Here is a 14,750-nt window from a genome sequence, read left to right on the forward strand (position 1 = left end):
ATACGCGACTGACTCTACTGAAAAAAACACGGGAACCAATAGCCGTTCTAAGTACGTCAGACACGAAACAAATTCCACCCCAAAGGCGGGATTGCCGCTATGTGACCAAAAAATTTAAAATGCATCTCTAAATGAGATTTTGATAAAGCCTGCCTTAAGGCGGGTCTGCTGGCTAGAGGGTTAACACAGGCAGAAATTAATGTGGTGAAAAAGTTTTTGACTGATTATGTGATTGTCTCAACATTTTGTTGAAGTGAGTTTTGCCATGGTGGAACCCTTGTATTAATGTATGATGACTTTCTTTGTAAACCCACCTTTTTGCCTGTAAATAAATTTGATTTCCTTCTTAAAGAGAAAATTTTTGAATGTTCAATGGTTTATTGCAAAGAATATAGCTTATTTGTTTTGGAAATTTACTGATCTCCTTCTGAACATGTGGTTCTTTTTATAGAGAAGCTTGAAACCCTTTTATCGAATATGCCGGTCAATAATAATGTAATAGTCAGTGGATTTTACGATACATTTTTTAGACCTTAATAACAGTCTCATGAGATTATTATACAATCACTATTATACAATGTTGTAGTCTTTTAATTTGAGCATGCATGTCAATCAACCTCTTAACATACCACTCATCAACTGTAATTGAATATGTATGTATTGGGTGGCCATTTTATTAGGGGCCTATACCTTTTTCTCTGAATCTACAGGGTGTGCAAAAAAAAATTGTTACAGAAGTGTTTTCGCTTTAAGCGAATTTTTAAATTATTTGAGTTTCATCAATAGAATGGAGAACAGGGTGTTCAAAAAGTGCTGCACCGACTTTAACCAATACCTCCTTTAGAAAGGTCAGAGCGCTTACAATAATTTTGGCGTGACGTCATCATATGTAGGCCTAACAAAATGGATCACATTGTAGCCGACCGACGCGTGACAGTCGGCGACAGGTGGTTTACCATCCTGCTTTTACTGCCAGTTCCATTCGCGTTTTTTTCATTTTTACATATTAAAATCTATAATAAACTAATCTGAACATGCCGTAGAAGTGTTGTGCACCGGGATGTTGGGAAAATTAAATAATTTAATAAATATAGGTTATACCTACCAACCATACTTTTTCTAAAAATCTTATAGATAACACTGCACAACAAATCGAAGGTTATTTTATGTTGACTGAAATATTTTTATTGTTGTTTACTAATTCGAGGCATCTGATTTCGAATCTGTCGTCAGTTTTACTCTAACAGCTCGAGTTGTTTAGATATAGCTACGTTCTTCTCATTTATCTTTATTTTTGGTTTTTTATCTATTATAGTCGCGTTTTAGATAAATTATTGTAATTTTCATCATGACTTCGCTAAGAAGGGTCTGCATTAACGATCCGAATTGTTTTTGTTATATTTGTGGTGAATATGTTTTTCAAAAATTTCGATTGAATATGTCAGACTTTGTGAAACGAGCGTATTTAGAGTGTTTTGGTTTTCCTTTGGAAACAGATAACAAGTGCTGGGTGCCCAATATTGTGTGCAAAATTTGTGTTGAAGAATTACGTTTATGGGCCACTAAGAAGAGACTCTCTTTTAAATTCCAATTCCCAATGATTTGGCGTGAACCTTTAAATCATCACGATGACTGCTATTTTTGCGTTGTTAATATAAAAGGAATCAACAAGACGAACCGCTCCAAATGGATTTACCCCACATCAACATCAGCTGTGAGGCCTGTAAGGAGCTCAAAAGATACATCTTTACCAGTACCATCTACATCTACAGAAAGTTCTGATGAATTGAATGAACTGAGTAGCATGAGCGATGACGAGTTTGTTCCAGAAAATCTCTTTGAACCAAAACCATTCGATCAAAGTGCACTTGATGATTTAATTAGAGACCTTGGACTATCCAAAACTTCGTCTGCATTATTGGCCTCCAGATTAAAAGAGAGAAATCTTTTAACTAAAGAAACTAAAGTTTCTTATTACCGCACTCGAGAAAAAGACTTACTTCCCTTTTTCGCTGAGGAGGATAATTTTGTATTTTGTACTAATATTTCTGGTTTAATGACTGCCATGGGCTTGCAGAAATATGAACCAATCGATTGGCGTTTATTTATTGACTCGTCAAAACAGAATTTGAAGTGTGTACTATTGCACAACGGAAATAAACTAGGCTCCATACCAATAGCACATTCAACTAAAGTTAAGGAATAATACCCCACAATAGCACTGGTCATGAACAAAATCAAATATAACAATCATAAATGGGTGATTTGCATTGATCTTAAGATGGTGAACTTCCTTTTAGGACAACAAGGAGGCTACACTAAATATCCTTGTTTTATGTGTTTATGGGATAGTAGAGCAAAATCAGAACATTGGTCAAAAAAAGAATGGCCCTCTAGGGAAGCACTACTTCCAGGTAGTCTTAATGTTATAAATGAACCTCTAGTGCCACGAGATCGTATCATATTGCCACCCCTGCACATTAAACTAGGTTTAATGAAGCAATATGTTAAGGCATTAAATAAAGATGGTGAATGTTTCAAATATATTTCAAAGAAATTTCCAAGTCTAAGTTCAGAAAAACTCAAGGCAGGTATATTTGATGGTCCACAAATTCGCAAGTTGGTAAACGATCCTAATTTCACCAACTCAATGTCAGAAATTGAGAAGAATGCATGGGATTCCTTTGTTTGGGTTATCCAAAATTTCTTAGGTAATAGGAAGGGTAATGATTACATTGCGCACGTCGAAGAGATGTTGTCACACTTTCAGCGACTTGGATGTAACATGAGCATCAAAGTGCACTTCCTACACAGCCATTTACACCATTTTCCTGAAAATCTCGGTGACATGAGTGAAGAACAGGGTGAACGATTCCACCAAGATCTTCGAACCATGGAGGAACGATTTCAGGGTCGCTGGGATGCACATATGTTGGCCGATTTTTGCTGGAGTATTCAGAGTAGCAGTTCATACAAAACTAGTAGAAAATCATATAAAAGAAAATTCCTGAGTGTATAGTTCTCGTAATTAAAAATGTTTGTACGTTGAGTGTATTTTTAATTCCCAAAAAATACTCCCTCCTTTTAACTCAAAAACTAGAGCTGACACATATAAACTGATGACATTATTTAATATCAGCATTAAAAATAAGCCTAGAATCATAAAAATATTCCATGCAACATACATGCTGTTGGGCGGTGTAATAGATAAAATCCCACATTATTTATTAATTTTTCATAACGGATAATTATTTAACTTAAAAATTAAAATCAATATCCATATTGAAAGAACTCGTCCATTATCTCAAAGAGACCTACGTAACTAGAGAAAAAAATGTCGAAAAAAAAAGTCTCGGTCTCAAAATATCTTTTTAAATCAATAGTACTTGGCAGGTCATCTAGCTATAAGGTCTGATGATGCTTTATTCGCGAAACATGTTACCTGATTAATAGATATAAAAAGATATTTTGAGATATTTTGAGACCGAGACTTAGAGTTTTCCTTTTTTTCTCTCAATATCCATAGTTGGGACGACACTGGCAACCCGTTTGTCATAAAAATTAACTCGAAACCATTGTTCCGAATTTTACAACCTATTGTATTTGAGACCATACAGGACTTGTCCACTTAAAATTGGTAAAAACAACCTGGTTTATCATTTTGTTACATGTAGAAAAATGGAAGACTCACCCTATATTTATGCTACTTCTGCATAAATAATGAGGCACTGTGCTCTCACCAAAAAGGAAATAGAGTATAGTAATATGTCTTTTTCACAAGATACAGCAGATTTTATTGGCATTATATGGGTATGGTGGAAAATTGCAAATGTAAAAACTTGCCTTAAGAGAAAACATTTATTAGATAAGTACCAAGAACCTTTCATCAAAATAATATTAGATCCTAAATTTATCTTTTTACAAAAAATGCAAAATTGCCTAGATACTTGGAGGGCATCATATTTTCCAAATACCCTAAGTCAACAAATACACACAGCTTTAAGTCATACCATCCATGAACTTCTTCGAGTTGCTAAATACTGTTTAACTGGGTTAGGTATGGATTATGTATTACTGGGCAAATTTCAAAAAGATACATTAGAATGTTTTTGAACCTGATTGTAAGACCCTGGGTGATTTTCAGTCTGTAGATACTCATTTAAGTTTTCTTTCTAACCAGATTAATAGTGTGTTATCCAAAATCGTAATTGAAGACTGAGATACTGCAGCTATAAAACCTGAGTTGCCAGTTATAACTTATTTCAGTCTATATTTCTGCTGTATAACTTTAAAAAATCATAAGTGCGATTGTTGTAAGAAAATCTTACCTTTAGCCAACCTTGTATTGTAGAAGATTCTTATAATCTAATAAAAAGGGCTCTTTTATATCCTCATGATCAAGTAGTAAATATTCAAATTCAAATTAGGTTTATTGTTCCAAACAGAGTTATTGACATAAGTCTTGTTAAATCTAAGTCAGTAAAACTTCTTTTCCATATATAGTGATTGCATACATTATATTTTAAAAGCTGTCAATAAAAAAGAATAATGAAGGAAGGTGTGAAAATAAAGGGACTTAGTTACAAGAAAAGGTAAAATCAATTTTTTTTATGTTATATAAAGAATTTCGTCTTTTTGGTAATTTTTTATGCATAATTATATTTAAATTGAATAATTTTTCCAAAACTACAAATTCTTAGTTGCAAAAAATTGGCACTGTTGAAATCTGAACAAAGGCCGACCCGACCGGCTCATAGTTTACTCTCATTACCATTAAACCATGACGTGCTCGCGGCTTATATTCGAAAACGTGTTTATATCGTACATAGGTACACATTGTCATGATTCTTTTTTGCTTTTATTATTTTATTAAAGAAAATGTTATTCATCCTCCAATTTTTTTTGCTTAAAATAGTCCAAAGAAGATTAGCTTACTATTTCATATTCAAAAATGTTAAAATTCGGAGATACCTAAAGTCGACTAGAACCAGATAATTATTTAAGCCTACATAATACTTCCATATAACAGACGCATTCTACAGACTAAACAAATATTGTGCACTCTATAGGTTCTAGATCTGGACGAAACCCTGGTCCATTGCAGTCTTCAAGAACTAAGCGACGCCTCATTTCACTTTCCAGTCCTATTTCAAGATTGCTCTTATACGGTGTACGTGCGCACCCGTCCATTTTTCCGGGAATTCATGGAAAAAGTCTCTCAAATGTTCGAGGTGATCCTGTTCACCGCCTCCAAGCGGGTCTACGCCGACAAGCTGCTAAATTTACTTGACCCCGAAAGGAAGTGGATCAAATACAGACTGTTTCGTGAACACTGCGTCTGCATCAACGGGAATTACATTAAAGACTTGACCATATTGGGCAGGGATTTGAGCAAGACGATCATTATCGATAATTCACCCCAGGCGTTTGGTTATCATGTGAGAATTACAGATTATTTGCTTGGTTATTTAATTTGACGCGTTCCTTCTTTTAGCTTAATAATGGGATTCCGATAGAGAGTTGGTTTGTTGATCGCACAGATTCGGAACTTATTAAACTACTGCCGTTTTTGGAGGACCTGGTACAAATGGTAAGTGTACTTTATTATGACAGAATAAATTTGTTTACTGCTTGTAAAGTGACTGCAACACTGTGTAATGGTTCCTTATTCAAAGAAAGAAATCGGCCATAAATCTGCTTCTTATTTAGCAGCAAAATTTTATAATTGTCTTCCAGAAACCCTAAAACTCTTAATAAGTAATGAGAGATTCTTTTAAAAAAATTAGGACTGGATTTTTTAAAAAGATAGGCAAACATTGCATTTATGCTTTGTAAGTAGAAACATGCTTAAAATAATTTTAACAACGATTACGTAAAAATGTGTTTGTAATGTATGTACTACATGTTCTGTGTCAGGATAAAATGTTACTAGCTCTAGTTAGTTAATTAGGTGAATTGCCCCTAACTTGCGTAGAACTCCGAAATGTAGAAGTTGTGAAAAATATGAACGCCAAACCGAATGTGACTTTGTACTTGTATTTATTTTTGTATTTATGTATTTGGCTGTATATGGATTTGAAATTATCGTAAATAAACACTTTTATTATTATTATAAAGTCTAGAATAAGCCTAGCTGCAAACTATATGAGAGGTTATATTAGGTAGTATATTCGCAGTAAACGAACTTTGTCAGATCTTAATAATAGAATAGTTATTTTAAAAAATGTAATATTTAAAAACACTCATCAAAGATCTTAAATTTTTATTAAAAAGAGATAGTCTTAAAATTTTAATTAAAAAGAGATAGTTGTAATTTTATATAAACTGTGGCAATTTTTTTTTATAACTTCAGAGCCTTAAGTGTATATTTTTTATTGATATATTAAATTAAGCTTAACTTCATGAGTATAATATTGACGCTTCAGTTGAAAATAAGAAAATTTTTGACTGACTTGTTGCTTTTTTTTTTTCTGTCTCATAAAAATTTAAAACAATTTGCTGTCAATAACCCAAATTTATTATCTACTTTTCTATTAGAACTCAACTTTTTGGGTTATACCGGGTGACACAGGAAAAGGGAACACTTAATAAATTTTTACTTTTCAAGATAACGAAGTGAAATTTGGTATATCAATAGACCAGTTATAAGTAGGGTTGTGGATTTGACTGGTCAACTTTTTCGTGGTTTAATTAAAAGCAAAATTCAGTATGCAGTCGATGGATCTAACTACATTCCACATTTATATAAAGACAGCAATAATTGTTTTCAAGAAATTTTGCTTGTTGCGTATTTAATACCTAAATTTTGGAAATCTTGTACAGGGTAATCAAGTTAATAGTATAGTTTGGTCCATCCAGGGATACATTATATAAATCAATAAGAATAAGTAGTTTATTTTTCAATATCCATGAATAATATAATTAACATAAAAACGTGAACACTTAAAATTAAACAAAAAATATCAATCTCAGTTATTAATCTGAATTATTATGAGTGTAGTTTAGTTTAGGAGTGTAGCTAATGGAAGATTCTCATTTTCGGAGTCGGAGTCTAGCTGCTCGGCTTCGGAAGACGAAGAAACATCAGCTTCGGAGGATGAAGATATATTTAAGTCGGGTATTTTTTCACATTATTAATAATATTTAAATTGTATTTAACATAGACCAGCTTTCCGGAGCGTGTAGTGGTCAGTCTATTTCTCAATTTACTACGGAAAACTCCCCATGTTGACCAGTTCCTTTCACACGGAGCTGAAGAGGCCGGCATTTTTAGTAACTTTATAGCTACATCGTGAAGTACCGATTTCTTTTGCCAACTCTCCCACCAAGTTGATGGATTAATATCCGATGACGTTTTACAAACTGATTTGGTACTTTTTACTGCTATTCATATTATTCGATTGTTTAATTCATTTGTTGCTGCTCTAAAATTGAAAATTTCTCCAATTACGTCAACTTCAGATTTATTGAAGCTAAGTTGTATTATTAGATTCGTAGCACGTTGCAGCTCATCTGGTGTTAAATTTCCTCCTTTATACTTAGGATCGAGTAGATATGCTGCATTGTGAGTGTCGGTGCAGGCTATATCGATTCTTTTTATTACCGATTTAGTCGTCAGTTTTTCTTCATTTTGAAGAAATGGACTTTCTGAAACAAATGCATTAAAGTGTTCTTTCAAGAGGAACAGCTTGTGTAACTCAATAAATTTAACGTTTCTATCCCAAAATACGTCATCATTCAATATGGCAGATTTTATTTTATTTGTTGCTAGTATCTCAATATATGGATGAAATAAACATTCTTAAGTAGCTGTTTATTCACGTGTATGCTTTCCATACAAGTGACTGTACTACCCCATCTAGTTGCGACTGGTAATTTCAGAGATTGAAAATTACCGCCCTGCTTTTCATTTAAAATGGCGTTGGCAATATGTTATAATTAAAAAAAATTTCACAATCTCCTTACAAACACTAAGATGATCAGAGAGTGTTTTAAGCGATTCAATATCTTTGAGCAGTAAATTCAGAATGTGAGAAACACAGCCATACGTTTGTAGATTTGGGAATGTTTCTTTTAATTAGGCCCTGCAACTTGCATATTTGCTGCGTTGTCGGTTACCCTCTGGTATTTATTTATTTATATTTTATTTTCACCGATTTCTTTAATTACCCTTGTAATTTCACTGGCAATGTATTGGCCTGTGTGTCTAATGAGCCTTGGGCTCTGAAAAATCATAGAAAAAATCTCCATTATTCGTATGCACCATGTAGTTTATTAAACCTTCGTTTCGAATATTTGTCCCGCCATCAATCATTAAAGTTATATTATCTTCACTATCAAGAATATCTTTGATGTTGTTTTTTATTTTGTTAAAGCACCTGTCGAGGTGTGAGGTTGCCATAGTTTTTCTGTCAGGAATTTTAAAAGCTAGTCGCAATTTTCCAAAAAATGTTTTCCATTTGTCTGATTCGAATTCGATTGACAGGGCGCAATTTGATGAGTAAACAGCTTCGCAAAAAAATGTTTGTAACTCAGATTGCTCAGATTCGCTTACCGTGTCAACAAATGATGTTAATTTTTGCATTTTTCTACAATAATTAATAGGTGGCTGAGAGGAACCAGATGAAGTACTGGGAATTTCATGAGGAATTTCATTGATTTCTGTACGTGGCTTCTTGCTTTTCTTGGGAAATATTGCTCCGTTTTCATCTTCGAAGGATTCATTCAAACTGGTCTTTGCCTTGTTCATCTGAAAACAAAATAATAAAATAAGACACTCGTCCGATCGTGCCTAATGGTGTAATGTGTAATTCATATTATTTTCGTTATTTTTTCAAAAATATTTGGACTGTACACTGTACACTATACCCAAACCCCGAAAATTGATGAAATCCTATTCCCCTTAATCTCCGAAAACCAAAAACTATAGACAACTCAAAACGAAGACCTTCATGAAAGCTATATTCTAAATTTATACCAATATAAATTGTATAAATTTATTTTCTTTCTACTTTCTATATATTTTTTAAAATATTGGTATTCCGGGTATTCCCAAAAGTTCCCCCACTATGCCCTCAGCCCATAAAAAAAGGAACTCGAAACCTTCATACATAATGATATTTTATAAAAACTTGTTTTTTGGTTCCATTGCAATAATTCCCCTTTACTTTCAAGCATACAACAGGAAAGTAAAAGAGGAAATTAAAAAGTATATGTTAAAAATATCAGTAAAAAGCTTTTATCCGGAATTCCTCTTTCCAAGAAATAACATTTAATTTGTATTGCTTACAAGTTAATTAAAAACGTTTTACTCTTTTTGGGAAACTACCTAAATAATCAAATACTATTTATATCATAGTATACTTACATAATCTTGTCGAACCGCTTCTGGAACTGATTTGCACTCTTTGAGTATGTGATTCTTCATTCTATCGGCATGAGTGATGTAAATTGCTTCACAGTAGTTACATTTGTCTTTTACTTTATTTTCTTCGCGAATTTCCGTGAAACAATTCCAAATTTTGGTTTTGGACTTGCCCAAACTCATTGTAATTACGTTGTTAGTTCACAAAAATCCAATAATTATGAGTACGGTTCGATCTGCAATCTCTAACGCTAGTAAATACGAAATACGTTTTCAGTCGTTTTGTTGCGAGTGTTGAGATTCCCCGAATCAGGTCTACCGGATTTCGTAGAAGACGGTTGTGAGTAAATTGGACTGCTTTCAATAATTTATAAATATTAAAATGAAATTAATGTACTTACTTATATCATAAAACTCTAAATAAAACATAAATAAATGGTTTTAAATACTTTATATATTTTGACTGAATTTGACTGGTCAAATAGGTGTTGGTCAATTGACCATGCCCAACTCTAGTTATAAGAGCGTCTTTTGGCGTATTCTGTAATTTTTCGTTACTTTACCGGTTTGACAGGAACTGACACTAACTTTTTTATTTTAAATGGGACAATTGGTATATTATTACGTATTGTGATAAAAAATAATATTTTGAATGATGATACCGCATTTACCACTTTTTGTTTTGTACTCATAGGAAAAATTAATTTTTTAAATTTTGAAATAGGGTGCCATGAATGCGTTGAAAGTTTTCATTTTTAATCAAGTAATCACGGAAAAATGATATTCATTGTATTGTATTACTTGAATCTTTTACACGCCTATTTAAAATTTACAAACTAGTATTTTTGACATTTAGTTTATTTTTTTAAATAGTACCTTATTATGAACAACCACTATTGAAATGCAGTTTTTTACAAATATAGTCAGCAAACATCTAAAATATTAGTAAACACTAAAATTGCACTTGATAAGATGTCATGTATTATGTCAATTGAAAAATAATTAAAGAACGCGTCAAAACGCAGCCTCCTATTCAAGAGGTCAAAACCTTCAAAAAATAAAATAAATATATTTATGTGACTTCGTTTTTTTCTTCTTACGGGCTTATTTATCAACCGATTTAAAAACTATATCAACTATAACTATATCAAATCATACGGAAAAAAAATATGCATTTCAAAAGTGGTTGTTCCCAATAACGTGAAGAAATAAAGTAAATGCCAAATTTGCTGGTTTACACATTTTAAATAGCCGTGTAGAAGATTTAAGTCATAAAATGCAATAAAATCTATTTTCCCCTGATTACTTGATTAAAAATGAAAACTTTTAACGCAGTCATGGCACCCTGTTTCAAAATTTAAAAAATTGATTTTTTTCTATAAGTATAAAACAAAAAGTAGCAAATGCATTGTTCTCAGAATATTATTTTCTATCGAGATACGTAATAATATGCCAAGTGTCTCATTCAAAATAAGAAAATTAATGTCACTTCCGGTTAAAGAGGAAGTGACGGAAAACACCTGAATATGGCAAAAGATGCTCATATACTAATTCCATCAATCTACCAAATTTCATTTGCTTATGTTGTAGAGTAAAATAGTCAATATCAGTTATTAAGTGTTCCTTTTTTCCAGTGTCACCAGGTATATTATTTTATAAATACAGTAGATAGAGTCTCGATAACGTGAACTAATTAGGGATAGGGAAGTATATGTATGTAAGTAAGTACAATGTACATTATTTATATTTAATCTGTTGTTTTTAGAAAAAAGTTATCGACTTTGTTTGACGGATACGTTGTTTGTTTGAAAGAATAGTTGCACATTCACGTAATTTGTGTAAAGACTGAATATCCTCGAAGTCGGCATTGTTTTGCTCCGCCCATTCTAGACCTCTGTTAAATATACGAACTGCCTCAACGTGAGTGACATAGCCTGAGAAACCTCTGGATCTTGATCCTGTTCGGTTTCTGAATCATTAGACACTGCAGTACAATTCTCATCATGTTCAACGAAGTCATCTTTATTTCATTCTTCGATATCTCCACGTTCGAAGTCTTGCCCTGTATCAATTTCTTGTAATAAATTGAGGTTAGTCTCTACAATGCTATTTAGGCTTAGCAATTCTTGACGAAGAGTTGCCAAGGGTCTTGTGTCTTCACGATCATCATTGCTTTGGCTTTCGAAAATATTTTTCCAACACTTTTTAATGGTTGCTGGTTCTAATTTATTCCATGCTCGTGATAAGTATAAAATAGCATCCCTGAGGTTGTATTGTTTGATAATGACATTCATGTCCTTAGATTTATTAGCTACAACCATTGCCAAAAACATGGAGCGATAATGCAGTTTAGTCAATCTAATAAAGTTTTGGTCCATAGGTTGAATTAAGGGTGTCACATTGGGAGGCATATACATTCAATTCAATATTCAATATATTCAACTTCAATATAATATATTACAATTCTAAGAATATAAAGCACCTAGATACCAGAGTATCTGTATGTGCTATGGTAGAAACAATTTAAAAATTCTAATATATCAATGTTGTTACCCTTAGTAGGCCAGCCGTTATATAAATTAGTTCACAATATTTAACATTTTAAATAAGTTTACCCAAAACTACATAACAAAAATCAAAAACCAGACAATAAAAATGAGAAAAAGAGAAAAAAAAAAGATTCATATGCTATATACACATATACATTTTAACTACAAAGGTATTATGTAGTATTTTACAGAATTTTCTAGTCTTTGGTACCTAAAACCTATAATATTTGAAACAAAATAAATAATTGAATAAATGTCCATACTGAGATTTTTTTCTTTTTCCCTTATGTATTTATGTTGTGATTGCTATCGAGTAAGAAAATAAAAAGTTTGGTGAAAAGCAGAATATTGATACAAGCACATATGATCAATCAACAAAATTTTCTTTTGTTTCCTAATATATAACTTAGGGCATGCTCATTAAACTTTTTGTAGTATTTCTGTTGTTTGACATTTTCTGGGAGAAGGTTATAAAATTTTGGAGCTAAAAATACTGCCGAATGTTGACCAAAATCTCGAATCATATAAGGTAGTACAATTTGCTGGTGTTTATTAGCTCGGGTTTGGTGTCTATGGTTTATTATACTTTGTTTACCATAGAATTTATGAACATAAGAGCAACAGGTTGTTATAAAAAGAGTTTTCAAATCTTGTATTTCAGAATTATATAATTGCTTTGTTGAAAATAACCTAGGTCTCTTTAACATTATCTTTACTATTGAATTTTGTATTGTTTTAAGATTTTTTAGACTGTTTTCATATGCCCCACCCCAAATCAATATCCCATACCTTAATAGGGGTTCCACGAGAGCTTTATAGATCAACACAATCAGTTTTCTGCACAAAATTTCCCTTAGTAAATAAAATTTATGTAAGAGTGCCTTTATCTTTTTTGTTAAATAATCAATGTGTATATCCCATTTTAGATGTTTGTCTATATGGACTCCCAAATATTTTATAGAGTTTACCTGTGCAATTGGTTCATTAATATTGTTTACAATAATATTTTGAAAGTTTGGTCTATTTAAACTGTTTATGGAAAATGCTATATATTTAGATTTTTTTGGATTTAGTGACAATTTAAAGGTGTCGAAAAAATTTTTGATTAATGATAGACCTTCTTGAAACTTAACTTTTGCCTCTTGCCATGTGTCTCCAATAAATATAATTCCTGTATCATCTGCATAGGATATTACTTTGCCAGGAGTTTTTATGTCATTCACTGCATTTATATAAACATTGAAAAGTAGGGGTCCTAGTACAGTGCCCTGCGGTATTCCAATTTTAATGATATCAGGATCGCTAAGGTTACTTTTTATCTTGGTGTATTGCATTCTGTTTGATAGATAACTCTGTAAAAGTTGTAATACTTTGCCTCTGATACCATATTTTTCTAATGTTTGTAATAATATTTGGTGTGACACTGTATCGAATGCTTTTGTTAGGTCGAGAAACACCGCAAGGCACTTTTTATTTTTGTACTTGATAACTTGAATTAGTCCATCATCAGATAAAAGTTCCTCTACTGGGGAATGACTGGGGGCATTATCCAATAAAAGAAGTGCTTTCTCTGGAAGACCTTGTTTCTTAAGAAATTTTCTCACCTAAAATCAAAACAAACTTTTAATTTTGAAATGTATAGTTATGGCAGGAAATTTACCTCAGGAACAAAAATTTCTTTGAACCGTTCTTTAAAAATTCCGGCTGTCATCCATGCAGATTGTTAGTTTTTGTAGTGTGCAGGAATGTAAGAGTTCTTAAAACGTGGGTTTTTAGCTTTTCCTATTACCAAAGGATTCAATTTATGTCGTCCAGTCGCATTTGTACATGCTAGAAACGTTATTCTTTCTTTGGCTGTTTTTCTTCCAGGGGCAGTTTTTTCTTCACTGGATACGTAAGTCTTTCAGTACAAGCCGGTTTCATCGGCGTTGTACACTTGGTTATAGTCTAAGTTTAGGTCCTTGATTTTTTCTTCAAGTTTACGTAAGACTGGTGAAACCAGCTCGGGCTGGGAAGATAATTTTTCACCAATTATTGTTAGGAAGCGTATGCCAAATCTTTTCTTGAACTTTTGCAACCACCCCGAGCTCACAGAAAAAGTGAATTTTGTCGTACAGTTTTTCGTGAAAATATTTGGCTTTTTCTTTTAATATTAAACCACTTATTGGTCAGTGGCGAAGCGTGAACTTTTTTTTCGGGTAAACAAACAATAAAAATCGTTTATTAGAAAAAAATTTGTATTCAATATTATTCACTTTAATGAAATAGAAAATGAAAGCGCATGAAATATTAACTCAAAGAGAAAAATTATGTAGTGATATAAAAAAGAAATAAATAATTACTACTAGCATAAAAAGATAAAGAGTTAAAAATAAATACTACCTACTTAAAAAAACACAACTAAAATACAATTGCCAATATCGAACAGTCGTTCATAAATAACCACTAAAAAAACCTTTTCTATACACCCAAAAATAAAAATACTAATTATTAAATTACTATAGCACGCGCCCCCACCCAATGCAGATTCATAAAAACAAAACAAAATTGAAGATGCTGATATTGCGGCCAACCAGATCAAGCGTGTCCATAAACAATAACCGTCAAGAGCATAATAAAATAGCTGGTCGACTTCGATAGACAAAAGCTCGAATGTCTTCCCCGCGAGTAAATTTTGCATACGGCTGAATGCTGATGCGGCCGGACCTCTGTAGCCTGCTTGATGCGTATTTGGTTCGATTAGATGCTCCAAATTTCGGAAGACAAATATCAATGTGTCTTCCTGGGACTCGTATACATTAATTGGGTGTCAGCCCTGTATTTTTATCTTAATCGGT

At 32.4% G+C, this 14,750-nt stretch overlaps 1 protein-coding gene across 1 annotated transcript in view; it reads left to right on the forward strand.

Moving 5' to 3' along the window:
- The window catches only part of LOC126739509 (CTD small phosphatase-like protein 2), a 33,010-nt gene that overhangs the window by 13,568 nt on the left and 4,692 nt on the right, over window positions 1-14,750 (forward strand). The window contains exons 5-6 of the mRNA XM_050445246.1: window positions 5,070-5,438; window positions 5,495-5,590. Of these exons, the coding sequence (XP_050301203.1) occupies window positions 5,070-5,438; window positions 5,495-5,590 (465 nt within the window). The remainder of the gene's footprint in view (window positions 1-5,069; window positions 5,439-5,494; window positions 5,591-14,750) is intronic.

This window comes from Anthonomus grandis, chromosome 8 (assembly GCF_022605725.1).
Source record: "Anthonomus grandis grandis chromosome 8, icAntGran1.3, whole genome shotgun sequence".
NCBI lineage: Eukaryota > Metazoa > Arthropoda > Insecta > Coleoptera > Curculionidae > Anthonomus > Anthonomus grandis.